The sequence below is a fragment of the Procambarus clarkii genome, chromosome 14 (genome assembly GCF_040958095.1).
Source record: "Procambarus clarkii isolate CNS0578487 chromosome 14, FALCON_Pclarkii_2.0, whole genome shotgun sequence".
Classification (NCBI taxonomy): Eukaryota; Metazoa; Arthropoda; class Malacostraca; order Decapoda; family Cambaridae; genus Procambarus; species Procambarus clarkii.
In genome coordinates this window covers 38,563,994-38,590,573 of record NC_091163.1, presented here as the reverse complement: position 1 = coordinate 38,590,573, position 26,580 = coordinate 38,563,994, and the positions used below count along the sequence as shown (strand labels likewise).

Sequence of the window (26,580 nt, the reverse complement as noted above, 5' to 3'; positions counted from 1 at the left end):
TCGAGACGGGACAACACAAGTGACTTGAAGAGTACAACCATTGTGATGGGATCCCTGGATTTGAACGTTCTCGTAATCCATCCGATCATTTATCTGGCTGACGCAATATTTGCTTGGTTATGCTCCTTAAACGTTAGGTCGTCGGACATCATTATTCCCAAATCCTTTACATGCTGTTTTCCTACTATGGGAAGATTTGATTGTGTTTTGTACCCTGTATTATGTTTCAGGTCTTCATTTTTGCCGTATCTGAGTACCTGGAATTTATCACTGTTAAACATCATGTTATTTTCTGCTGCCCAATTGAAAACTTTGTTAATATCTGCTTGTAGGTTATCAATGTCTTCAGCAAAGTTAATTTTCATGCTAATTTTTGTATCATCTGCAAAGGATGACACGAAGCTGTGACGTGTATTTTTGTCTATATCTGATATGAGAATAAGGAACAGTAGCGGTGCAAGGACTGTACCTTGAGGTACAGAACTTTTAACTGCACTTGGACTCTATTTTATCTGATTGACTGTTACTCTTTGTGTTCTGTTCGACAGGAAATTGAGAATTCAGCGTCCTATGCAGGCGATGAGTCACAATAACGTGGCTGAAGTATGTTGACCAGACCACACACTAGAAATTGAAGGGACGACGACGTTTCGGTCCGTCCTGGACCATTCTCAAGTCGATTCAGCGTCCTACTTTACCGGTTATTCCCATTGACTTCATTTTGTGTGCTATCACGCCATGGTCACATTTATCGAACGAATTTGTAAAGTCGTGTATTTCAACATCAGCATTCTGTGTTTCTTCTAATGCCTCAGTGACTGTGTCGTAGTGCTCCAGTAGCTGAGGGAGGCGAGAGGCGTCCTGTTTGGCCGCTTCTCTTCTCACATGTAGAACTTCTGCTGTGTTTTTCTTGTTATTGTGAATGTGTTGTGCGTGTGTTGTGTGTGTTGCGTGTGTTGTGCGTGTGTTGTGTGTATTGTGTGTGTTGCGTGTGTTATGAGTGTGTTGTGTGTGTTGGGAGTGTTGTGTGTTGTGCGTGTTGCGTGTGTTGCGTGTGTTGTGAGTGAGTTGGGTGTTGTTCGTGTGTTGTGTGTGTTATGTGTGTTGTGCGTGTGTTGGGAGTGTTGTGTGTTGTGCGTGTGTTGTGTGTGTTGTGCGTGTTGCGTGTGTTGCGTGTGTTGTGAGTGAGTTGGGTGTTGTTCGTGTGTTGTGTGTGTTATGTGTGTTGTGCGTGTGTTGGGAGTGTTGTGTGTTGTGCGTGTGTTGTGTGTGTTGTGCGTGTTGCGTGTGTTGCGTGTGTTGTGTGTGTGTTGTGTGTGTGTTTACTAGTTGTGTTTGCGGGGGTTGAGCTTTGCTCTTTCGGCCCGCCTCTCAACTGTCAATCAACTGTTTACTAACTACTTTTTTTTTCCACACCACACACACACACACCAGGAAGCAGCCCGTGACAGCTGACTAACTCCCAGGTACCTATTTACTGCTAGGTAACAGGGGCACTTAGGGTGAAAGAAACTTTGCAAATTTGTTTCTGCCTCGTGCGGGAATCGAACCCGCGCCACAGAATTACGAGTCCTGCGCGCTATCCACCAGGCTACGAGGCCCCTCAACACACGCAGTGTGTTGCGTGTGTTGTGCGTGTTGCGTGTGTTGTGCGTGTTGCGTGTGTTGTGTGTGTTGTGTGTGTTGCGTGTGTTGTGCGTGTGTTGGGTGTGTTGTGTGTGTTGCGTGTGTTGTGCGTGTGTTGGGAGTGTGTTGCGTGTGTTTGGAGTGTGTTGCGTGTGTTGGGAGTGTGTTGCGTGTGTTTGGAGTGTGTTGTGTGTGTTGTGAGTGTTGCGTGTGTTGGGAGTGTGTTGCGAGTGTGTTGCGTGTGTTGGGAGTGTGTTGCGTGTGTTGTGAGTGTGTTGCGTGTGTTGTGAGTGTGTTGCGTGTGTTGTGAGTGTGTTGCGTGTGTTGGGAGTGTGTTGCGTGTGTTGAGAGTGTGTTCCGTGTGTTGGGAGTGTGTTGCGTGTGTTGTGCGTGTTGCGTGTGTTGAGAGTGTGTTCCGTGTGTTGGGAGTGTGTTGCGTGTGTTGGGAGTGTGTTGCGTGTGTTGGGAGTGTGTTACGTGTGTTGTGCGTGTTGGGTGTGTTGTGTGTGTTGGGTGTGTTGTGTGTGTGTTGTGAGTGTGTTGCGTGTGTTGTGCGTGTTGGGTGTGTTGTGTGTGTTGGGTGTGTTGTGTGTGTGTTGTGCGTGTTGCGTGTGTTGTGCGTGTTGGGTGTGTTGTGTGTGTGTTGTGAGTGTGTTGCGTGTGTTGGGAGTGTGTTGCGTGTGTTGGGAGTGTGTTGCGTGTGTTGGGAGTGTGTTGCGTGTGTTGGGAGTGTTGCGTGTGTTGGGAGTGTGTTGCGTGTGTTGGGAGTGTGTTGCGTGTGTTGTGCGTGTTGGGTGTGTTGTGTGTGTGTTGTGTGTGTGTTGTGAGTGTGTTGCGTGTGTTGGGAGTGTGTTGCGTGTGTTGGGAGTGTTGCGTGTGTTGTGTGTGTTGCGTGTGTTGGGAGTGTGTTGCGTGTGTTGGGAGTGTGTTGCGTGTGTTAGGAGTGTGTTGCGTGTGTTGGGAGTGTGTTGCGTGTGTTGGGAGTGTGTTGCGTGTGTTGTGCGTGTGTTGTGTGTGTTGGGAGTGTGTTGCGTGTGTTGGGAGTGTTGCGTGTGTTGTGTGTGTTGCGTGTGTTGGGAGTGTGTTGCGTGTGTTGGGAGTGTGTTGCATGTGTTGGGAGTGTGTTGTGTGTGTTGGGAGTGTGTTGCCTGTGTTGCGCGTGTGTTGCGTGTGTTGTGCGTGTGTTGTGCGTGTGTTGTGAGTGTGTTGTGCGTGTGTTGGGAGTGTGTTGCGTGTGTTGTGCGTGTGTTGTGCGTGTGTTGGGAGTGTGTTGCCTGTGTTGCGCGTGTGTTGCGTGTGTTGTGCGTGTGTTGCGTGTTGTGCGTGTGTTGCGTGCTGTGCGTGTGGTGCGTGTGTTGTGCGTGTGTTGCGTGTTGTGCGTGTGTTTTGCGTGTTGTGCGTGTGTTGTGCGTGTGTTGGGAGTGTGTTGCCTGTGTTGCGCGTGTGTTGCGTGTGTTGTGCGTGTGTTGCGTGTTGTGCGTGTGTTGCGTGTTGTGCGTGTGGTGCGTGTGTTGTGCGTGTGTTGCGTGTTGTGCGTGTGTTTTGCGTGTTGTGCGTGTGTTGTGCGTGTGTTTTGCGTGTTGTGCGTGTGTTGTGCGTGTGTTGTGCGTGTGTTGTGAGTGTGTTGTGCGTGTGTTGTGTGTTGTGCGTGTGTTGTGTGTTGTGCGTGTGTTGTGTGTGTTGCGTGTGTTGTGCGTGTGTTGCGTGTGGTGTGCTTGTGTTGCGTGTGGTGTGCGTGTGTTGCGTGTGGTGTGCGTGTGTTGCGTGTGGTGTGCGTGTGTTGCGTGTGCTGTGCGTATGTTGCGTGTGCTGTGCGTATGTTGCGTGTGTTGTGCGAATGTTGCGTGTGTTGTGCGAATGTTGCATGTGTTGTGCGAATGTTGCGTGTGTTGTGCGTATGTTGCGTGTGTTGTGCGAATGTTGCGTGTGTTGTGCGAATGTTGCGTGTGTTGTGCGAATGTTGCGTGTGTTGTGCGAATGTTGCGTGTGTTGTGCGTATGTTGCGTGTGTTGTGTGTGTTGCGTGTGTTGTGAGTGTGTTGCGTGTGTTGTGAGTGTGTTGCGTGTGTTGTGCGTATGTTGCGTGTGTTGTAAGTGTGTTGCGTGTGTTGTGTGTGTGTTGTGAGTGTGTTGCGTGTGTTATGAGTGTGTTGCGTGTGTTGTGAGTGTTTTCCGTGTGTTATGAGTGTGTTGCGTGTGTTGTGAGTGTGTTGTGTGTGTTGCGTGTGTTGTGAGTGTGTTGCGTGTGTTGTGCGTGTGTTGTGAGTGTGTTGCGTGTGTTATGAGTGTGTTGCGTGTGTTGTGAGTGTGTTGCGTGTGTTGTGCGTGTGTTGTGTGTGTTGCGTGTGTTGTGAGTGTGTTGCGTGTGTTGTGCGTGTGTTGTGTGTGTTGTGAGTGTGTTGCGTGTGTTGTGAGTGTGTTGCGTGTGTTGTGAGTGTGTTGCGTGTGTTGTGCGTATGTTGCGTGTGTTGTGAGTGTGTTGCGTGTGTTGTGCGTGTGTTGTGAGTGTGTTGCGCGTGTGTTGTGAGTGTGTTGCGTGTGTTATGAGTGTGTTGCGTGTGTTGTGCGTATGTTGCGTGTGTTGTGCGAATGTTGCGTGTGTTGTGCGAATGTTGCGTGTGTTGTGCGAATGTTGCGTGTGTTGTGCGAATGTTGCGTGTGTTGTGCGTATGTTGCGTGTGTTGTGCGTGTGTTGTGTGTGTTGCGTGTGTTGTGAGTGTGTTGCGTGTGTTGTGAGTGTGTTGCGTGTGTAGTGAGTGTGTTGCGTGTGTTGTGTGTGTGTTGTGAGTGTGTTGCGTGTGTTGTGAGTGTGTTGCGTGTGTTGTGAGTGTGTTGCGTGTGTTGTGAGTGTGTTGCGTGTGTTGTGAGTGTGTTGCGTGTGTTGTGCGTGTGTTGTGTGTGTTGCGTGTGTTGTGAGTGTGTTGCGTGTGTTGTGCGTGTGTTGTGAGTGTGTTGCGTGTGTTATGAGTGTGTTGCGTGTGTTGTGAGTGTGTTGCGTGTGTTGTGCGTGTGTTGTGTGTGTTGCGTGTGTTGTGAGTGTGTTGCGTGTGTTGTGCGTGTGTTGTGCGTGTGTTGTGTGTGTTGCGTGTGTTGTGAGTGTGTTGCGTGTGTTGTGAGTGTGTTGCGTGTGTTGTGAGTGTGTTGTGCGTATGTTGCGTGTGTTGTGAGTGTGTTGCGTGTGTTGTGCGTGTGTTGTGAGTGTGTTGCGTGTGTTATGAGTGTGTTGCGTGTGTTGTGCGTATGTTGCGTGTGTTGTGTGTGTTGCGTGTGTTGTGAGTGTGTTGCGTGTGTTGTGAGTGTGTTGCGTGTGTTGTGAGTGTGTTGCGTGTGTTGTGCGTATGTTGCGTGTGTTGTGAGTGTGTTGCGTGTGTTGTGCGTGTGTTGTGAGTGTGTTGCGTGTGTTATGAGTGTGTTGCGTGTGTTGTGAGTGTGTTGCGTGTGTTGTGCGTGTGTTGTGTGTGTTGCGTGTGTTATGAATGTGTTGCGTGTGTTGTGAGTGTGTTGCGTGTGGTGTGCGTGTAGAGAGAGGCCAGACTGTCTCCTCAGATCATGGGTCAACCCGTTCTCGCAAATTTAATAAGTCAATATTGACTTATTAGTTGCGTGCATAGGTGACATACTAAACATAATAGTTTCCCTTGAAAAGCTTCATTGAAAACACCGACCTTACCTAACCTACTTAGTATGTTAAAATAAGCATCTTATAGCTTCGTAATTACAATTGTTACTTAACCTATTATAGGTATAGGTTAGGTAATAATTGTAATTACGAAGCAATAAGATGCTTATCTTAACATACTAAGTAGGTTAGGTAAGGTCGGTGTTTTCTATGAAGCTTTTCAAGGGAAACTATTATGTTTAGTATGTCACCTATGCACATATTTAATAAGTCAATATTGACTTATTAAATTTGCGAGAACGGGTTGCATGGGTTAGTGTGGCTTCTCTTCCTGGTTTACTCACCTAGTAGTGCTGACGGGAGTTGAGCTCTGGCTCTTTGGTCCCGCCTCTCAACTGCCAATTAATCAACTGTTACTAACTACTAAGTATTTCCTCCCCCCCCCCCACACACACACACACACACATCAAGACGCAGCTCCGTAGCAGCTGTCTAACTCCCAGGTACCAATTTACTGCTGGGTAACAAGGGGCATCAGGATGAAAGAAAGTCTGCTTATTTGTTTCTGCCTCGACCGGGGATCGATGGTCCCCTAGGATTACGAGTCCAGAGTGCTGTTCAATCAGCTATCAGGTCCCCAATCAGGTGTGTGTGCGTGCGTGAGGGTGTGTGTGTGCGTGCGCGAGGGTGTGTGTGTGTGTGCGCGTGTGTGTGTGTGCGTGCGTGTGTGCGTGCGTGTGGACGCTGGTGTATTAAAGGCGTATCATTCTTTCTTACGAGTTCCAGAACGTTCCCCGCCCCCCCCCCCTGTGAGGCAGCCACACTGTCAAGTGTGTGAGGCAGCCACATTGTCAAGTGTGTGAGGCAGCCACACTGTCAGGTGTGTGAGGCAGCCACACTGTCAGGTGTGTGAAGCAACCACACTGTCAGGTGTGTGAGGCAGCCACTGTCAGGTGTGTGAGGCAGCCACACTGTCAGGTGTGTGAGGCAGCCACACTGTCAGGTGTGTGAGGCAGCCACACTGTCAGGTGTGTGAGGCAGCCACACTGTCAGGTGTGTGAGGCAGCCACACTGTCAGGTGTGTGAGGCAGCCACACTGTCAGGTGTGTGAGGCAGCCACACTGTCAGGTGTGTGAGGCAGCCACACTGTCAGGTGTGTGAGGCAGCCACACTGTCAGGTGTGTGAGGCAGCCACACTGTCAGGTGTGTGAGGCAGCCACACTGTCAGGTGTGTGAGGCAGCCACACTGTCAGGTGTGTGAGGCAGCCACACTGTCAGGTGTGTGAGGCAGCCACACTGTCAGGTGTGTGAGGCAGCCACACTGTCAGGTGTGTGAAGCAACCACACTGTCAGGTGTGTGAGGCAGCCACTGTCAGGTGTGTGCGGCAGCCACAGTGTCAGGTGTGTGAGGCAGCCACAGTGTCAGGTGTGTGAGGCAGCCACACTGTCAGGTGTGTGAGGCAGCCACACTGTCAGGTGTGTGAGGCAGCCACACTGTCAGGTGTGTGAGGCAGCCACACTGTCAGGTGTGTGAGGCAGCCACACTGTCAGGTGTGTGAGGCAGCCACACTGTCAGGTGTGTGAGGCAGCCACACTGTCAGGTGTGTGAGGCAGCCACACTGTCAGGTGTGTGAGGCAGCCACACTGTCAGGTGTGTGAGGCAGCCACACTGTCAGGTGTGTGAGGCAGCCACACTGTCAGGTGTGTGAGGCAGCCACACTGTCAGGTGTGTGAGGCAGCCACACTGTCAGGTGTGTGAGGCAGCCACACTGTCAGGTGTGTGAGGCAGCCACACTGTCAGGTGTGTGAGGCAGCCACACTGTCAGGTGTGTGAGGCAGCCACACTGTCAGGTGTGTGAGGCAGCCACACTGTCAGGTGTGTGAGGCAGCCACACTGTCAGGTGTGTGAGGCAGCCACACTGTCAGGTGTGTGAGGCAGCCACACTGTCAGGTGTGTGAGGCAGCCACACTGTCAGGTGTGTGAGGCAGCCACACTGTCAGGTGTGTGAGGCAGCCACACTGTCAGGTGTGTGAGGCAGCCACACTGTCAGGTGTGTGAGGCAACCACAGTGTCAGGTGTGTGAGGCAGCCACACTGTCAGGTGTGTGAGGCAGCCACACTGTCAGGTGTGTGAGGCAGCCACACTGTCAGGTGTGTGAGGCAGCCACACTGTCAGGTGTGTGAGGCAGCCACACTGTCAGGTGTGTGAGGCAGCCACACTGTCAGGTGTGTGAGGCAGCCACACTGTCAGGTGTGTGAGGCAGCCACACTGTCAGGTGTGTGAGGCAGCCACACTGTCAGGTGTGTGAGGCAGCCACACTGTCAGGTGTGTGAGGCAGCCACACTGTCAGGTGTGTGAGGCAGCCACACTGTCAGGTGTGTGAGGCAGCCACACTGTCAGGTGTGTGAGGCAGCCACACTGTCAGGTGTGAGAGGCAGCCACACTGTCAGGTGTGTGAGGCAGCCACACTGTCAGGTGTGTGAGGCAGCCACACTGTCAGGTGTGTGAGGCAGCCACACTGTCAGGTGTGTGAGGCAGCCACACTGTCAGGTGTGTGAGGCAGCCACACTGTCAGGTGTGTGAGGCAGCCACACTGTCAGGTGTGTGAGGCAGCCACACTGTCAGGTGTGTGAGGCAGCCACACTGTCAGGTGTGTGAGGCAGCCACACTGTCAGGTGTGTGAGGCAGCCACACTGTCAGGTGTGTGAGGCAGCCACACTGTCAGGTGTGTGATGCAGCCACACTGTCAGGTGTGTGAGGCAGCCACACTGTCAGGTGTGTGAGGCAGCCACACTGTCAGGTGTGTGAGGCAGCCACACTGTCAGGTGTGTGAGGCAGCCACACTGTCAGGTGTGTGAGGCAGCCACACTGTCAGGTGTGTGAGGCAGCCACACTGGCAGGTGTGTGAAGCAACCACACTGTCAGATGTGTGAGGCAGCAACACTGGTGTGTCCAAAACGTTATAAAAAACGTTAATTGAAAGTTTCCTCTCCTAACCTTTCCGAGTAAGCCGGACGACTCAAACAGAAAACGGAACAGTACGTCACTTTTGTGAGTCGATTTCGTTTCAAATTACATCCAAATTTGGCCATAGCGCGCACACGAGCCAAGAGTGACGTTATTTTTAAGAAAACGGGTTGCACTAACAACAAGGTACAACAGTATGATAAGTAATGGAGGCTCGGTTAACTCGCTGGTTACTCTCCTCTTCAGCACCTTAGTCAGTTGTCTCTTCTACCCAACCCGTTCTCGCAAATTCGTAAAGTCAATATTGACTTATTAACTACGTGCATAGGTGATATACTAAACATAATAGATACCCTTAAAAAGATTCATAGAAAACACCGACCTTACCTAACCTTGTTAGTATCTTAAGATAAGCATCTTATTGCTTCGTAATTACAATTATTACCTAACCTATACCTATTATAGGTTAGGTAATAATTGTAATTACGAAGCTATAAGATGCTTATTTTAACATACTAAGTAGGTTAGGTAAGGTCGGTGTTTTCAATGAAGCTTTTCAAGGGAAACTATTATGTTTAGTATGTCACCTATGCACATATATAATAAGTCAATATTGACTTATTAAATTTGCGAGAACGGGTTGCTTCTACCAGCCAGCCCCGGGTACGGCTCTGGGATGGTCCCCAGAGAGCCCCAGTACACCTCACTGCTCTCTAACATGATAACAAGAGCCAAGACTATCGCTCTCACTCTGTAAATCATGTTAATGTTATAGAAGGTAACATGACCCAAACATAGAGCACCATGTCCCTTATATTAGGGGTCAGAGAAGAACTTAGATTAGAAAAAACTATTGCTGGCTGATAGTGATGGAATGTTATCAGCCGCTGACACGGCCTCTAAATTTAATAGTTGGTTTTCTTCCATTGGCGCCTCCCTTGTCAATGATATGCCAGCATCCATGTGAGCACATGTGAGCCACTACCTATCTGGTAGCTATCCTCAGTCTACCTGTCCCCCCAGCCAACTCCTCAGATATTATTGGCATTATCATGGCACTTAAAACTAAACCCTGTAACCTTTCTGAGATACCAACTCTAATCTCTTAGTCTATAAAAAGGCCTCAAGGTCTTGTGCTGCTACAATAGCGTTGCTCTATAATACATCACTGCAGCTCTGAGCCTTCCCAGCGGCTCTTAATATGGCTAAAGTCATTCCAGTCTATAAGAGTGGAGATCTCACTGAAATTAATCTTTTTAGACCAATATTGATCCTTCCCACCTTGTCCAATATCTTCGAGACACTCATTTACACACAGCTCTCTTTCTTTCTCCATGAGCACTATAGTGTTAGTTCTGACCAATGTGGCTTGAGTACCAATGATGCTCTTGTAAATATGCTGAACCTAATCCATGCAGCTCTTGACAAAAGTGAGTACATCATAGGTCTGTTGACCTACGGGAGGCTTTTGACCACAATGACCTTCTCCTCAACGTCCCACACTCTGGAGACAGAGGGCACTACCTTCAGTACTTGCAATCTTTCCTCAGTGAGAGGCAGCAGTGTGTTGGAGGGAATGATGCAACATTCCTCAGTGAGAGGCAGCAGTGTGTTGGAGGGAATGATGCAACATTCCTCAGTGAGAGGCAGCAGTGTGTTGGAGGGAATGATGCAACATTCCTCAGTGAGAGGCAGCAGTGTGTTGGAGGGAATGATGCAACATCTCCCACTCTCACAGTTAACACGGGCGTTCCTCAGGGTAGTATATTTGGTCCTCTCCTCTTTCTCATGTATATTAATGATCCTCCAAATACCACACAACATTTGGAGGCATTTCTATTTGCTGATGATACGACCTTCATGTTCTGACATGCTGTCCCACTTACTCTAGATGACATGATGAATACTGAACTTAATCAAGTCCACTTCTGGTTGACTGTTAACAAACTTGCCCTTAACATAGACTAGACATTTTACATTTTGTTTGGTAATAAGTCCAACAATCAAATCAATCTAAGAATTATTAAGACCTAAATTTGTAGCAGAGTAGATGGGAAGTTCCTTGGTGTTCACAACGACAACGAACTCAAGTTCCATCGCCATATACAAGATATCTTACCAAAAATGTTTCTAAGACAGAAGACATTCTCTCCCAAAGTCAGATACTATGTTCCTCGCCCTGCCATAGTTACTCTGTGTTATTCACTCATTTATCCATATGTCACCTATGGTATCTGTGCCTGGGGAACCACCACCCTTAATTACCCCCAACCCGTAATTACTCAACACAAATCAGCAATTATAACAATCGCAAACTACAGTCCCAGACACAACTCTGCTCCCTTACCAAAACCCTTGAACATGTTAACTATTAAGTCTCTGCACATGCTCTCAAGCGTTAACTATATCTACAAAACTCTGAATTGCGATGCCAATCCTGACCTGAAGGGCTTCCCAGAGTGCTGCAATAGTCCCCACACGATGAAGAAATATATCTTTGATATTCCTTGAGTGAGACTCAACCATACCAGAAATGCCTTACAAATTAAGGGTCCCAAATTGTCTAATGACGTCCCAAATGTTCTTAACAGCCGACCATCTCTCAACCTGTTTAGAAGAGACTGAGAAATATGTACTTAATATCATATAATTATTATTATTTTATATAGATAACAGGTAATACATTCACTTTACCTTGTAATGATTTATTTGTGTGTGTCTCTTTTCTTAAATGTTTATTACTGAGTGTTGTGGTTTCTTAATGTTTATTACTGAGTGTTGTGGTTTCTTAATGTTTATTACTGAGTGTTGTGGTTTCTTAATGTTTATTACTGAGTGTTGTGGTTTCTTAATGTTTATTACTGAGTGTTGTGGTTTCTTAATGTTTATTACTGAGTGTTGTGGTTTCTTAATGTTTATTACTGAGTGTTGTGGTTTCTTAATGTTTATTACTGAGTGTTGTGGTTTCTTAATGTTTATTACTGAGTGTTGTGGTTTCTTAATGTTTATTACTGAGTGTTGTGGTTTCTTAATGTTTATTACTGAGTGTTGTGGTTTCTTAATGTTTATTACTGAGTGTTGTGGTTTCTTAATGTTTATTACCGAGTGTTGTGGTTTCTTAATGTTTATTACTGAGTGTTGTGGTTTCTTAATGTTTATTACCGAGTGTTGTGGTTTCTTAATGTTTATTACTGAGTGTTGTGGTTTCTTAATGTTTATTACTGAGTGTTGTGGTTTCTTAATGTTTATTACTGAGTGTTGTGGTTTCTTAATGTTTTTATTGTCATGTAATTGCTGGTAGTTCCTTGTTAAAGAGTTTATTGATGTCCTTTATGTTGCTGGTTCATTGTTAGTGTTGTCCCCATTGTTAGTATTGACCCCAATATTAGTATTGACCCCCAGTGTTAGTGTTGACCCCAGTGTTAGTGTTGTCCCCAGTGTTAGTGTTGTCCCCCAGTGTTAGTGTTGTCCCCAGTGTTAGTGTTGTCCCCAGTGTTAGTGTTGTCCCCCAGTGTTAGTGTTGACCCCAGTGTTAGTGTTGTCCCCAGTGTTAGTGTTGTCCCCAGTGTTAGTGTTGTCCCCCAGTGTTAGTGTTGACCCCAGTGTTAGTGTTGTCCCCATTGTTAGTGTTGTCCCCATTGTTAGTGTTGTCCCCATTGTTAGTGTTGACCCCAGTGTTAGTATTGACCCCCAGTGTTAGTGTTGACCCCAGTGTTAGTGTTGTCCCCAGTGTTAGTGTTGTACCCAGTGTTAGTGTTGACCCCAGTGTTAGTGTTGTCCCCCAGTGTTAGTGTTGTCCCCCAGTGTTAGTGTTGACCCCAGTGTTAGTGTTGTCCCCAGTGTTAGTGTTGACCCCAGTGTTAGTGTTGTCCCCAGTGTTAGTGTTGACCCCAGTGTTAGTGTTGTCCCCATTGTTAGTGTTGTCCCCAGTGTTAGTGTTGACCCCAGTGTTAGTGTTGTCCCCCAGTGTTAGTGTTGTCCCCCAGTGTTAGTGTTGTCCTCCAGTGTTAGTGTTGACCCCCAGTGTTAGTATTGACCCCAGTGTTAGTATTGACCCCAGTGTTAGTATTGACCCCCAGTGTTAGTGTTGACCCCAGTGTTAGTGTTGTCCTCATTGTTAGTGTTGACCCCAGTGTTAGTGTTGACCCCAGTGTTAGTATTGACCCCAGTGTTAGTGTTGACCCCAGTGATAGTCTTGACCCCAGTGATAGCATTGACCCCAGTGATAGTATTGATCCCAGCGTTAGTATTGACCCCAGTGATAGTATTGACCCCAGTGATAGTATTGACCCCAGTGATAGTATTGACCCCAGTGATAGTATTGACCCCAGTGATAGTATTGACCCCAGCGTTAGTATTGACCCCAGTGATAGTATTGACCCCAGCGTTAGTATTGACCCCAGTGATAGTATTGACCCCAGCGTTAGGATTGACCCCAGTGATAGTATTGACCCCAGTGTTAGTGTTGACCCCCAGTGTTAGTGTTGACCCCCAGTGTTAGTGTTGACCCCAGTGTTAGTGTTGTCCCCCAGTGTTAGTGTTGACCCCCAGTGTTAGTGTTGACCCCAGTGTTAGTGTTGACCCCAGTGATAGTATTGACCCCAGTGATAGTATTGACCCCAGCGTTAGTATTGACCCCAGTGTTAGTATTGACCCCAGTGATAGTATTGATCCCAGTGATAGTATTGACCCCAGCGTTAGTATTGACCCCAGTGATAATATTGACCCCAGTGATAGCATTGACCCCAGCGTTAGCATTGACCCCAGTGATAGTATTGACCCCAGCGTTAGTATTGACCCCAGTGATAGTATTGATCCCAGTGATAGTATTGATCCCAGCGTTAGTATTGACCCCAGTAATAGTAATGACCCCAGTGATAGTATTGACCACAGTGATAGTATTGACCCCAGTGATAGTATTGACCCCAGTGATAGTATTGACCCCAGTAATAGTATTGACCCCAGTAATAGTATTGACCCCAGTGATAGTATTGACCCCAGCGTTAGTATTGACCCCAGTGTTAGTGTTGACCCCAGTGATAGTATTGACATCAGTGATAGTATTGACCCCAGCGTTAGTATTGACCCCAGTGATAGTATTGACCCCAGTGATAGTATTGACCCCAGCGTTAGTATTGACCCCAGTGATAGTATTGACCCCAGTGATAGTATTGACCCCAGTGATAGTATTGACCCCAGCGTTAGTATTGACCCCAGTGATAGTATTGACCCCAGTGATAGTATTGACCCCAGCGTTAGTATTGACCCCAGTGATAGTATTGACCCCAGTGATAGTATTGACCCCAGCGTTAGTATTGACCCCAGTGATAGTATTGACCCCAGCGTTAGTATTGACCCCAGTGATAGTATTGACCCCAGCGTTAGTATTGACCCCAGTGATAGTATTGACCCCAGCGTTAGGATTGACCCCAGTGATAGTATTGACCCCAGTGTTAGTGTTGACCCCCAGTGTTAGTGTTGACCCCCAGTGTTAGTGTTGACCCCAGTGTTAGTGTTGTCCCCCAGTGTTAGTGTTGACCCCCAGTGTTAGTGTTGACCCCAGTGTTAGTGTTGACCCCAGTGATAGTATTGACCCCAGTGATAGTATTGACCCCAGCGTTAGTATTGACCCCAGTGTTAGTATTGACCCCAGTGATAGTATTGATCCCAGTGATAGTATTGACCCCAGCGTTAGTATTGACCCCAGTGATAATATTGACCCCAGTGATAGCATTGACCCCAGCGTTAGTATTGACCCCAGTGATAGTATTGACCCCAGCGTTAGTATTGACCCCAGTGATAGTATTGACCCCAGTGATAGTATTGACCCCAGCGTTAGTATTGACCCCAGTAATAGTAATGACCCCAGTGATAGTATTGACCACAGTGATAGTATTGACCCCAGTGATAGTATTGACCCCAGTGATAGTATTGACCCCAGTAATAGTATTGACCCCAGTGATAGTATTGACCCCAGCGTTAGTATTGACCCCAGTGTTAGTGTTGACCCCAGTGATAGTATTGACACCAGTGATAGTATTGACCCCAGCGTTAGTATTGACCCCAGTGATAGTATTGACCCCAGTGATAGTATTGACCCCAGCGTTAGTATTGACCCCAGTGATAGTATTGACCCCAGTGATAGTATTGACCCCAGCGTTAGTATTGACCCCAGTGATAGTATTGACCCCAGTGATAGTATTGACCCCAGCGTTAGTATTGACCCCAGTGATAGTATTGACCCCAGTGATAGTATTGACCCCAGTGATAGTATTGACCCCAGTGATAGTATTGACCCCAGTGATAGTATTGACCCCAGCGTTAGTATTGACCCCAGTGATAGTATTGACCCCAGTGATAGTATTGACCCCAGTGATAGTATTGACCCCAGCGTTAGTATTGACCCCAGTAATAGTAATGACCCCAGTGATAGTATTGACCACAGTGATAGTATTGACCCCAGTGATAGTATTGACCCCAGTGATAGTATTGACCCCAGTAATAGTATTGACCCCAGTAATAGTATTGACCCCAGTGATAGTATTGACCCCAGCGTTAGTATTGACCCCAGTGTTAGTGTTGACCCCAGTGATAGTATTGACACCAGTGATAGTATTGACCCCAGCGTTAGTATTGACCCCAGTGATAGTATTGACCCCAGTGATAGTATTGACCCCAGTGTTAGTGTTGACCCCAGTGATAGTATTGACCCCAGTGATAGTATTGACCCCAGCGTTAGTATTGACCCCAGTGATAGTATTGACCCCAGCGTTAGTATTGACCCCAGTGATAGTATTGACCCCAGCGTTAGTATTGACCCCAGTGATAGTATTGACCCCAGCGTTAGTATTGACCCCAGCGTTAGTATTGACCCCAGTGATAGTATTGACCCCAGTGATAGTATTGACCCCAGCGTTAGTATTGACCCCAGTGATAATATTGACCACAGTGATAGTATTGACCACAGTGATAGTATTGACCCCAGTGATAATATTGACCCCAGAGATAGTATTGACCCCAGTGATAGTATTGACCCCAGTGATAGTATTGACCCCAGCGTTAGTATTGACCCCAGTGATAATATTGACCACAGTGATAGTATTGACCACAGTGATAATATTGACCCCAGAGATAGTATTGACCCCAGAGATAGTATTGGCCCCAGTGATAGTATTGACCCCAGAGATAGTATTGACCCTACTGACCTAACATTACTCGATGTTCTGTTATGGACCAAACAAAATGTTATAAGAAAAAGTCCAGATGCTTGTCTAAACAACATTCTGTGTTCCCATCTTGTTATTAATGTCAGTAAACTACTCTTGTTACCACTACTGACTCATGTAATAGTCTATGACTCTCAGCCTTAAGGCCAGTTTGATGAATTTCAATTGACTCGACCATGAATGGCACGGACCCTGCAGGAATCAAGGTGCAAAGTTGGGTGTGACTTGCCCCAAGCGTCTGATCTCGAGCAGACTGACACATTATGAGTTATAAATAGATAGAAACCAAAGCAAAGATTTTTGTGAGCAAAGATGTTTTTTACGGATAATTTGTACTGACAGTATTGTGTTGTGGTGTTTCAGAGGCGCTCGATGGCAGCAAGGAGAACATCTGTCCTGGTGAGAAGGTTGGCGGGATGAGCCATCCACCGCTGCCTTCCATGACCTATACTGTGAGTACCTGTTGCTGGCACTGTTGCTGGCACTGTTGCTGGCACTGTTGCTGGCACTGTTGCTGGGACACACACCAGTGTGGTGACTGTTGCTGGGACACACCAGTGTGGTGACTGTTTGCCCAGCCCTAGCCCCCAGCACTAGCCCCCAGCCCTAGCCCCCAGCCCTAGCCCCCAGCCCTAGCCGCCAGCACAAGCCGCCAGCCCTACCCCCCAGCCCTAGCCCACAACGCTAGCCCCCGCCCTAGCTTCCAGCCCTAGCCCCCGCCCTAGCTTCCAGCCCTAGCCCCCAGCCCTAGCCCCCAGCCCCAGCCCCCAGCACTAGCTCCCAGCCCTAGCCCCAAGCCCTAGCCCCCAGCACTAGCCCCCAGCCCTAGCCCCCAGCACTAGCCCACAGCCCTAGCCCCCAGCCCTAGCCGCCAGCACAAGCCGCCAGCACTAGCCCCCAGCCCTACCCCACAGCCCTAGCCCACAGCGCTAGCCTCCGCCCTAGCTTCCAGCCCTAGCCCCCAGCCCTAGCCCCCAGCCCTAGCCCCCAGCACTAGCTCCCAGCCCTAGCCCCCAGCCCTAGCCTCCAGCACTAGCCCCAAGAACTAGCCTCCAGCCCTAGCCCCCAGCCCCCAGCCCTAGCCCTAGCCCCCAGCCCTGGCCCCAAGCCCTAGCCCCCAGCCCTTGCCCCCAGCACTAGCCCCCAGCCCTAGCCCCCAGCTCTAGCCCCTAGCCCCAGCACTAGCCCCCAGCCCTAGCCCCCAGCACTAGCCCCCAGCACTAGCCCCCAGCCCTAGCCTCCAGCCCTAGCCCCCAGCCCTAGCCCCCAGCACTAGCCCCCAGCACTAGCCCCAGCACTAGCCCCCAGCCCTAGCCCCCAGCACTTGCCCCCAGCGCTAGCCCCCCAGCACTAGCCCCAAGCACTAGCCCCCAGCACTAGCCCCCAGCCCTAGCCCCCAGCACTAGCCTCCAGCACTAGCCCCCAGCCCCCAGCACTAGCCCCAAGCACTAGCCCCCAGCCCCAAGCACTAGCCCCCAGCCCTAGCCCCCAGCACTAGCCCCCAGCACTAGCCCCAGCACTAGCCCCCAGCCCTAGCCCCCAGCACTAGCCCCCAGCACTAGCCCCCAGCACTAGCCCCCAACACTAGCCCCCAGCACTAGCCCCAACACTAGCCCCCAGCACTAGCCCCAGCACTAGCCCCCAGCCCTAGCCCCCAGCACTAGCCCCCAACACTAGCCCCCAGCACAAGCCCTCAGCACTAGCCCCCAGCCCTTGCCCCCAGCCCTAGCCCCCAGCCCCCAGCACTAGCCCCAAGCACTAGCCCCCAGCCCTAGCCCCCAGCCCCCAGCACTAGCCCCAAGCACTAGCCCCCAGCCCCTAGCCCCCAGCCCCCAGCACTAGCCCCCAGCCCTAGCCCCCAGCCCTAGCCCCCAGCACTAGCCCCAAGCACTAGCCCCCAGCCCCCTGCACTAGCCCCCAGCCCTAGCCCCCAGCACTAGCCCCCAGCCCTAGCCCCCAGCACTAGCCCTCAGCACTAGCCCCCAGCACTAGCTCCAGCCCCCAGCACTAGCTCCAGCCCCCAGCACTAGCCCCCAGCACTAGCCCCCAGCCCTAGCCCCCAGCCCTAGCCCCCCAGCACTAGCCCCCAGCACTAGCCCCCAGCACTAGCCCCCAGCATTAGCCCCCAGCCCTAGCCCCCAGCCCTAGCCCCCAACCCTAGCCCCCAGCCCTAGCCCCCAGCACTAGCCCCCAGCCCTAGCCCCCAGCACAACACAAACAGTTTACAGGAGCCCTGGGCTTTATCAGACTGTCCTCAGGCCTGGAGATTGTCAACATCCGGCTGCCTGTCCCCGGCCCGGGAGATGACGGGGGGGGGGTCGTTCTATGGGGGGCTCGCGGGAGGCTGACCAGGGTATACTCAACCGCTTCAGGTATACACCAGTTAAACACATGGTATACATCAGGTATACTCCAGGTATACCTGGTGGTATACTACCAGGTATAGGATGAAGGAGTGAGGAATTAGTACCTGGGCCTCCACAGTGCAAGCAGAGTTGGCAACACCGTAATTATTGGGGCTCAGGAACCTGTACACCAGTTGATTGACAGTTGAGAGGCGGGACCAAAGAGCCAGAGCTCAACCCCCGAAAGCACAACTAGGTAAGTACCACACTGAAGTAGACAGCTTAATTATTTCCGACTTCCTTTCCTCACTACGAGCAATAAACAGTTTACAATCAAGTAATAACGTGCTTGTCTTGGAAGCTAGACGTAGATATATAAGAATACTTAGCAAGAGGGTAAATATAAAAATGTTGTGGATTCCTTCTCACATTGGCATGCTGGAACATGACAAAGTTGACGCCCTTGCCTTGAGGTGCTTCCGGGGCTTAGTGTCCCCGCGGCCCGGTCGTCGACCAGGCCTCCCTTGCTAAGGCTGCAGTAAATAAAGACAGTATTGAACGGAATCTTGAGTTATCAAATAGGTCCCTTAAAAGTGTCATTAGACGAGAACTCCTGGATGGATTTGAAGAAAGTAGAACTGTGCAAACTGGAACTAGCAGGTCCATTGTTCATCACGATGAAATGTATGAAGTAAAACATGTGTATGGGGCAAGTAACAAAGTCAGTAGACTAACAGATGTTGTCACAGCTCGTATAAGACTTGGCTACAAGTATCTCTGGCAGTTCGGCTTGTATAGGGATCTAGATGAAGTAAAGTGTGTGGACAAAGACAGGGACACACACTCGAACACTATATCTTGGATTGTAGTAAACTTGAGCCATTTAGAGATAAATCTAAGCTCACTCTGTATGATATGGCAACCTATCTTATCACCATGGATAAAATACCTGAAATCCTTGCACAGTATCCATATTTCGCTTCCAGTAGATAAACGACATATGAGATTAAGAAACAAGTAGTGTATTCTTGACGTTATCTTGAGATGATTTCGGGGCTTTTTAGTGTCCCCGCGGCCCGGTCCTCGACCAGGCCTCCACCCCCAGGAAGCAGCCCGTGACAGCTGACTAACACCCAGGTACCTATTTTACTGCTAGGTAACAGGGGCATAGGGTGAAAGAAACTCTGCCCATTGTTTCTCGCCGGCGCCTGGGATCGAACCCAGGACCACAGGATCGTAAGTCCAGCGTGCTATCCGCTCGGCCGACCGGTTCCCCTCCCCCCCTATTGAAAAGACTAATAATAAACAGAAGCTCCCCTATGACTGTAATATCCCCATTGGTCAAACTATTATGTATTAGCGATAAGACCTACCATTAATGTATAATGACTTACTGTAAATATGTAGCTCTTGTAATAACACTTTCTCTGTAACTGACATTGTAACTATAAGGTGTGAAGGATAGATGAAATTGTTTATGTAATAATCTAAGATGAGGTCTGATAAAGACCTTTTGTGCCCTCTGTAATGCTTTTTGCGCTACCGCTCACAGGATGGGTATGGGGTGCACAATAAACTAGCCAAACAAAAGAAAGTGAGGGGCGGGAACTGGCGTGTCGTGGCACTATGTGAAAATACTCGGATGAAACGTGGGACCACGTGGGGGACAGTGCCACCTGGCTCATGGGACCACGTGGGGGACAGTGCCACCTGGCTCATGGGACCACGTGGGGGACAGTGCCACCTCGGACATGGGACCACGTGGGGGACAGTGCCACGGGGTCATAGGACCACGTGGGGGACAGTGCCACCTGGGTCATGGGACCACGTGGGGGACAGTGCCACGGGGTCATAGGACCACGTGGGGGACAGTGCAACGGGGTCATAGGACCACGTGGGGGACAGTGCCACGGGGTCATAGGACCACGTCGTGGACAGTGCCACGGGGGGTCATGGGACCACGTCGTGGACAGTGCCACGGGGGGTCATGGGACCACGTGGGGGACAGTGCCACGGGGTCATAGGACCATGTGGGGGACAGTGCAACGGGGTCATGGGACCACGTGGGGGACAGTGCCACGGGGTCATAGGACCACGTGGGGGACAGTGCCACGGGGTCATAGGACCACGTGGGGGACAGTGCCATGGGGGGTCATGGGACCACGTGGGGGACAGTGCCACCTGGCTCATGGGACCACGTGGGGGACAGTGCCACCGGGGTCATGGGACTACGTGATCTGGCAACGGGTGGCATCCTGTCCCCGACCTGTGAGACAAACAGCGGTTAACTGTATACCCCACTGGGACCACCAGGCGATAAGTACCCCTCATAAAGTTCAACAAATAAACATGTATAATATTATAAATATACTGTATACACATTATATATAGATGCATATAATACTATCATTATTTTCATATTATATTATAAATAGTAAAATTACTAAAGTCAGCAAGAGTTAAATCGACAATAAATACAAAAATATTGGAACAGACAGACATTACACCACAACCCAACATGGAGGCGTGTGGGGGATGCTTAAATTAAATTTTAAATTTTGCCCCGAGGGGCGAGTTTATTGGGCAGCGCCACTCATCCTGTGAGTGGACACACCGCCATAGTGACAGTATTGGGCAGCGTCACTCATCCTGTGAGTGGACACACCGCCATAGTGACAGTATTGGGCAGCGCCACTCATCCTGTGAGTGGACACACCGCCATAGTGACAGTATTGGGCAGCGTCACTCATCCTGTGAGTGGACACACCGCCATAGTGACAGTATTGGGCAGCGCCACTCATCTTGTGGGTGGACACACCGCCATAGTGACAGTATTGGGCAGCGCCACTCATCCTGTGAGTGGACACACCGCCATAGTGACAGTATTGGGCAGCGCCACTCATCCTGTGAGTGGACACACCGCCATAGTGACAGTATTGGGCAGCGTCACTCATCCTGTGAGTGGACACACCGCCATAGTGACAGTATTGGGCAGCGCCACTCATCCTGTGAGTGGACACACCGCCATAGTGACAGTATTGGGCAGCGCCACTCATCCTGTGAGTGGACACACCGCCATAGTGACAGTATTGGGCAGCGCCACTCATCCTGTGAGTGGACACACCGCCATAGTGACAGTATTGGGCAGCGCCACTCATCTTGTGGGTGGACACACCGCCATAGTGACAGTATTGGGCAGCGTCACTCATCCTGTGAGTGGACACACCGCCATAGTGACAGTATTGGGCAGCGCCACTCATCCTGTGGGTGGACACACCGCCATAGTAACAGTATTGGGCAGCGCCACTCATCCTGTGAGTGGACACACCGCCATAGTGACAGTATTGGGCAGTGTCACTCATCCTGTGAGTGGACACACCGCCATAGTGACAGTACTGGGCAGCGCCACTCATCCTGTGAGTGGACACACCGCCATAGTGACAGTATTGGGCAGCGCCACTCATCCTGTGAGTGGACACACCGCCATAGTGACAGTATTGGGCAGCGTCACTCATCCTGTGAGTGGACACACCGCCATAGTGACAGTATTGGGCAGCGTCACTCATGCTGTGAGTGGACACACCGCCATAGTGACAGTATTGGGCAGCGTCACTCATGCTGTGAGTGGATACACCGCCATAGTGACAGTATTGGGCAGCGCCACTCATCCTGTGGGTGGACACACCGCCATTATGACAGTACTGGGCAGCGCCACTCATCCTGTGAGTGGACACACCGCCATAGTGACAGTATTGGGCAGCGTCACTCATCCTGTGAGTGGACACACCGCCATAGTGACAGTATTGGGCAGCGCCACTCATCCTGTGAGTGGACACACTGCCATAGTGACAGTATTGGGCAGCGTCACCCATCCTGTGAGTGGACACACCGCCATAGTGACAGTATTGGGCAGCGTCACTCATCCTGTGGGTAGACACACCGCCATAGTGACAGTATTGGGCAGCGTCACTCATCCTGTGGGTGGACACACCGCCATAGTGACAGTATTGGGCAGCGCCACTCATCCTGTGAGTGGACACACCGCCATAGTGACAGTATTGGGCAGCGTCACTCATCCTGTGAGTGGACACACCGCCATAGTGACAGTATTGGGCAGCGTCACTCATCCTGTGAGTGGACACACCGCCATAGTGACAGTATTGGGCAGCGTCACTCATCCTGTGAGTGGACACACCGCCATAGTGACAGTATTGGGCAGCGCCACTCATCCTGTGAGTGGACACACCGCCATAGTGACAGTATTGGGCAGCGTCACTCATCCTGTGAGTGGACACACCGCCATAGTGACAGTATTGGGCAGCGCCACTCATCCTGTGAGTGGACACACCGCCATAGTGACAGTATTGGGCAGCGCCACTCATCCTGTGGGTGGACACACCGCCATAGTGACAGTATTGGGCAGCGCCACTCATCCTGTGAGTGGACACACCGCCATAGTGACAGTATTGGGCAGCGTCACTCATCCTGTGAGTGGACACACCGCCATAGTGACAGTATTGGGCAGCGTCACTCATCCTGTGAGTGGACACACCACCATAGTGACAGTATTGGGCAGCGCCACTCATCCTGTGAGTGGACACACCGCCATAGTGACAGTATTGGGCAGCGCCACTCATCCTGTGAGTGGACACACCGCCATAGTGACAGTATTGGGCAGCGCCACTCATCCTGTGAGTGGACACACCGCCATAGTGACAGTATTGGGCAGCGTCACTCATCCTGTGAGTGGACACACCGCCATAGTGACAGTATTGGGCAGCGCCACTCATCCTGTGAGTGGACACACCGCCATAGTGACAGTATTGGGCAGCGTCACTCATCCTGTGGGTGGACACACCGCCATAGTGACAGTATTGGGCAGCGCCACTCATCCTGTGAGTGGACACACCGCCATAGCAGCATGTACAACACTCCCCAATAGGAAGAAAACCCGCTGGGTTGTTCATCCTGCCACTTGTACGATGCTTTAAGCCACTTCGGAAGAGTGTTGTAGGCATTATATGTAACATTTGTAACATAAGATTTCACCCGAGTTGTACAGGATTACCTACACAATGTACAAACAGAGAAGGTAACTCCTGGATCTGTCACAGTGACAGACAGATGTGGGAAAACATTACCAAACTAATGAATAACATTCCTGAAGTACACAGGCTACAGTTCACACAAAAACTACCAGAAATATATGCAGAGTATATAAAGACAGCAACCAACTCAGAGCACAACCCAGGGACTGAGAATTTAGAGAGTCAAAGTAGCAATGTAGAAGGACATAGCGTCGAGGTACACAAAAATGACGGCAATAGTGTAGAGCAAACTGGTGATATGAATAAGGAGAGAAACAATGAGACGAATGAGAACACAAATGAGAAAGACGAAAGCAACAAGGAGAAAGATAAGGGCAATACCGAGAATGAATGCAGAAACGAGAAAGTTGGAACAAAAAACACAGAGGTAGCCAAGTCGTGCACGGGTACAAACAAGAATAATACAATCACAGATGAAAATATTTGCAGGTATTATGCAAAAGGACAGTGTAGATATGGGCCCAGAGGCACGGAATGCTCAGTCATGCACCCACGGAAATGCTGAAACTGGTTAGGGAAAGGCAGATGTCGTTTTGATACAGAGTGTAGATATTTTCACCCTAAGCTATGCAAACTCTCAGGGAATGAGAGGAAATGCTACGATCTTCATTGCCCTGATGTCCACGTGAGAGGTACACAGCGCTATATAAGATAGGAAGTCCAATATAATAGCCCTGAAATTTTTTTAGAGGCAAGCAGAACCAGAGGGAGAAACAGACAGGCAGAAACGTGGCAGGAGAACGGATGGAGAGGGGGAAATGTCCAAGACTGGACTACGGTTCGTCATCAAGCCCACACATACTACACCCCCCAACTACACAGAGACTACCACACACCCCAACTACACAGAGACTACCACACTCCCCAACTACACAGAGACTACCACACCCCCCAACTACACAGAGACTACCACACACCCCAACTACACAGAGACTACCACACACCCCAACTACACAGAGACTACCACACCCCCCAACTACACAGAGACTACCACACCCCCCAACTACACAGAGACTACCACACACCCCAACTACACAGAGACTACCACACCCCCCAACTACACAGAGACTACCACACCCCCCAACTACACAGAGACTACCACACCCCCCAACTACACAGACACTACCACACCCCCAACTACACAGAGACTACCACACTCCCCCAACTACACAGAGACTACCACACCCCCCCAACTACACAGACACTACCACACTCCCCAACTACACAGACACTACCACACTCCCCAACTACACAGACACTACCACACTCCCCAACTACACAGACACTACCACACTCCCCAACTACACAGACACTACCACACCCCCCAACTACACAGAGACTACCACACTCCCCAACTACACAGAGACTACCACACTCCCCAGTACCACTACCAAAACTGGACAAACCATTGCCACAACAACACACCCTGGGTCAGGGTAGAGAGAACACACCCTGGGTCAGGGTAGAGAGAACACACCCTGGGTCAGGGTAGAGAGAACACACCCTGGGTCAGGGTCGAGAGGACACACCCTGGGTCAGGGTAGAGAGAACACACCCTGGGTCAGGGTAGAGAGGACACACCCTGGGTCAGGGTAGAGAGAACACACCCTGGGTCAGGGTAGAGAGGACACACCCTGGGTCAGTGTAGAGAGAACACACCCTGGGTCAGGGTAGAGAGAACACACCCTGGGTCAGGGTAGAGAGGACACACCCTGGGTCAGGGTAGAGAGAACACACCCTGGGTCAGGGTAGAGAGGACACACCCTGGGTCAGGGTAGAGAGAACACACCCTGGGTCAGGGTAGAGAGAACACACCCTGGGTCAGGGTAGAGAGGACACACCCTGGGTCAGGGTAGAGAGGACACACCCTGGGTCAGGGTGGAGAGAACACACCCTGGGTCAGGGTAGAGAGAACACACCCTGGGTCAGGGTAGAGAGAACACACCCTGGGTCAGGGTAGAGAGAACACACCCTGGGTCAGGGTAGAGAGAACACACCCTGGGTCAGGGTAGAGAGAACACACCCTGGGTCAGGGTAGAGAGGACACACCCTGGGTCAGGGTAGAGAGGACACACCCTGGGTCAGGGTAGAGAGAACACACCCTGGGTCAGGGTTGAGAGAACACACCCTGGGTCAGGGTAGAGAGAACACACCCTGGGTCAGGGTAGAGAGAACACACCCTGGGTCAGGGTAGAGAGAACACACCCTGGGTCAGGGTAGAGAGAACACACCCTGGGTCAGGGTAGAGAGAACACACCCTGGGTCAGGGTAGAGAGAACACACCCTGGGTCAGGGTAGAGAGAACACACCCTGGGTCAGGGTAGAGAGAACACACCCTGGGTCAGGGTAGAGAGAACACACCCTGGGTCAGGGTTGAGAGAACACACCCTGGGTCAGGGTTGAGAGAACACACCCTGGGTCAGGGTGGAGAGAACACACCCTGGGTCAGGGTGGAGAGAACACACCCTGGGTCAGGGTTGAGAGAACACACCCTGGGTCAGGGTTGAGAGAACACACCCTGGGTCAGGGTTGAGAGAACACACCCTGGGTCAGGGTAGAGAGAACACACCCTGGGTCAGGGTAAAGAGAACACACCCTGGGTCAGGGTAGAGAGAACACACCCTGGGTCAGGGTAAAGAGAACACACCCTGGGTCAGGGTAGAGAGAACACACCCTGGGTCAGGGTAGAGAGAACACACCCTGGGTCAGGGTTGAGAGAACACACCCTGGGTCAGGGTAGAGAGAACACACCCTGGGTCAGGGTAAAGAGAACACACCCTGGGTCAGGGTAGAGAGAACACACCCTGGGTCAGGGTAGAGAGAACACACCCTTGGTCAGGGTAGAGAGAACACACCCTGGGTCAGGGTAGAGAGAACACACCCTGGGTCAGGGTGGAGAGAACACACCCTGGGTCAGGGTGGAGAGAACACACCCTGGGTCAGGGTAGAGAGAACACACCCTGGGTCAGGGTGGAGAGAACACACCCTGGGTCAGGGTGGAGAGAACACACCCTGGGTCAGGGTGGAGAGAACACACCCTGGGTCAGGGTGGAGAGAACACACCCTGGGTCAGGGTGGAGAGAACACACCCTGGGTCAGGGTAGAGAGAACACACCCTGGGTCAGGGTGGAGAGAACACACCCTGGGTCAGGGTAGAGAGAACACACCCTGGGTCAGGGTAGAGAGGACACACCCTGGGTCAGGGTAGAGAGAACACACCCTGGGTCAGGGTAGAGAGAACACACCCTGGGTCAGGGTGGAGAGAACACACCCTGGGTCAGGGTAGAGAGAACACACCCTGGGTCAGGGTAGAGAGGACACACCCTGGGTCAGGGTAGAGAGAACACACCCTGGGTCAGGGTAGAGAGAACACACCCTGGGTCAGGGTGGAGAGAACACACCCTGGGTCAGGGTAGAGAGAACACACCCTGGGTCAGGGTAGAGAGGACACACCCTGGGTCAGGGTAGAGAGAACACACCCTGGGTCAGGGTAGAGAGGACACACCCTGGGTCAGGGTAGAGAGGAGGGAGAACTACCAAAACCTTCCAGAAGTGACACACAATATGGACAATCATTCATATTTGCAAACATTCAAGGTTTAAAGCCAAAGTCAAGAAATAAAGTTAAGTTCATAAATGGCCTCCTATTAGAGTCAAACTCAATATTTGGGGCATTCACGGAAACTCAT

At 50.6% G+C, this 26,580-nt stretch overlaps 1 protein-coding gene across 3 annotated transcripts in view; it reads left to right on the top strand.

Annotated features, from left to right (window-relative positions):
* Positions 1-26,580, top strand: part of mtd (TLD domain-containing protein mustard) — a 228,667-nt gene that overhangs the window by 16,505 nt on the left and 185,582 nt on the right. For all 3 annotated transcript variants that reach the window (XM_069324511.1, XM_045762679.2, XM_069324510.1), the window contains exon 2: positions 15,802-15,890. In XM_069324511.1, the coding sequence (XP_069180612.1) occupies positions 15,802-15,890 (89 nt within the window). The remainder of the gene's footprint in view (positions 1-15,801; positions 15,891-26,580) is intronic.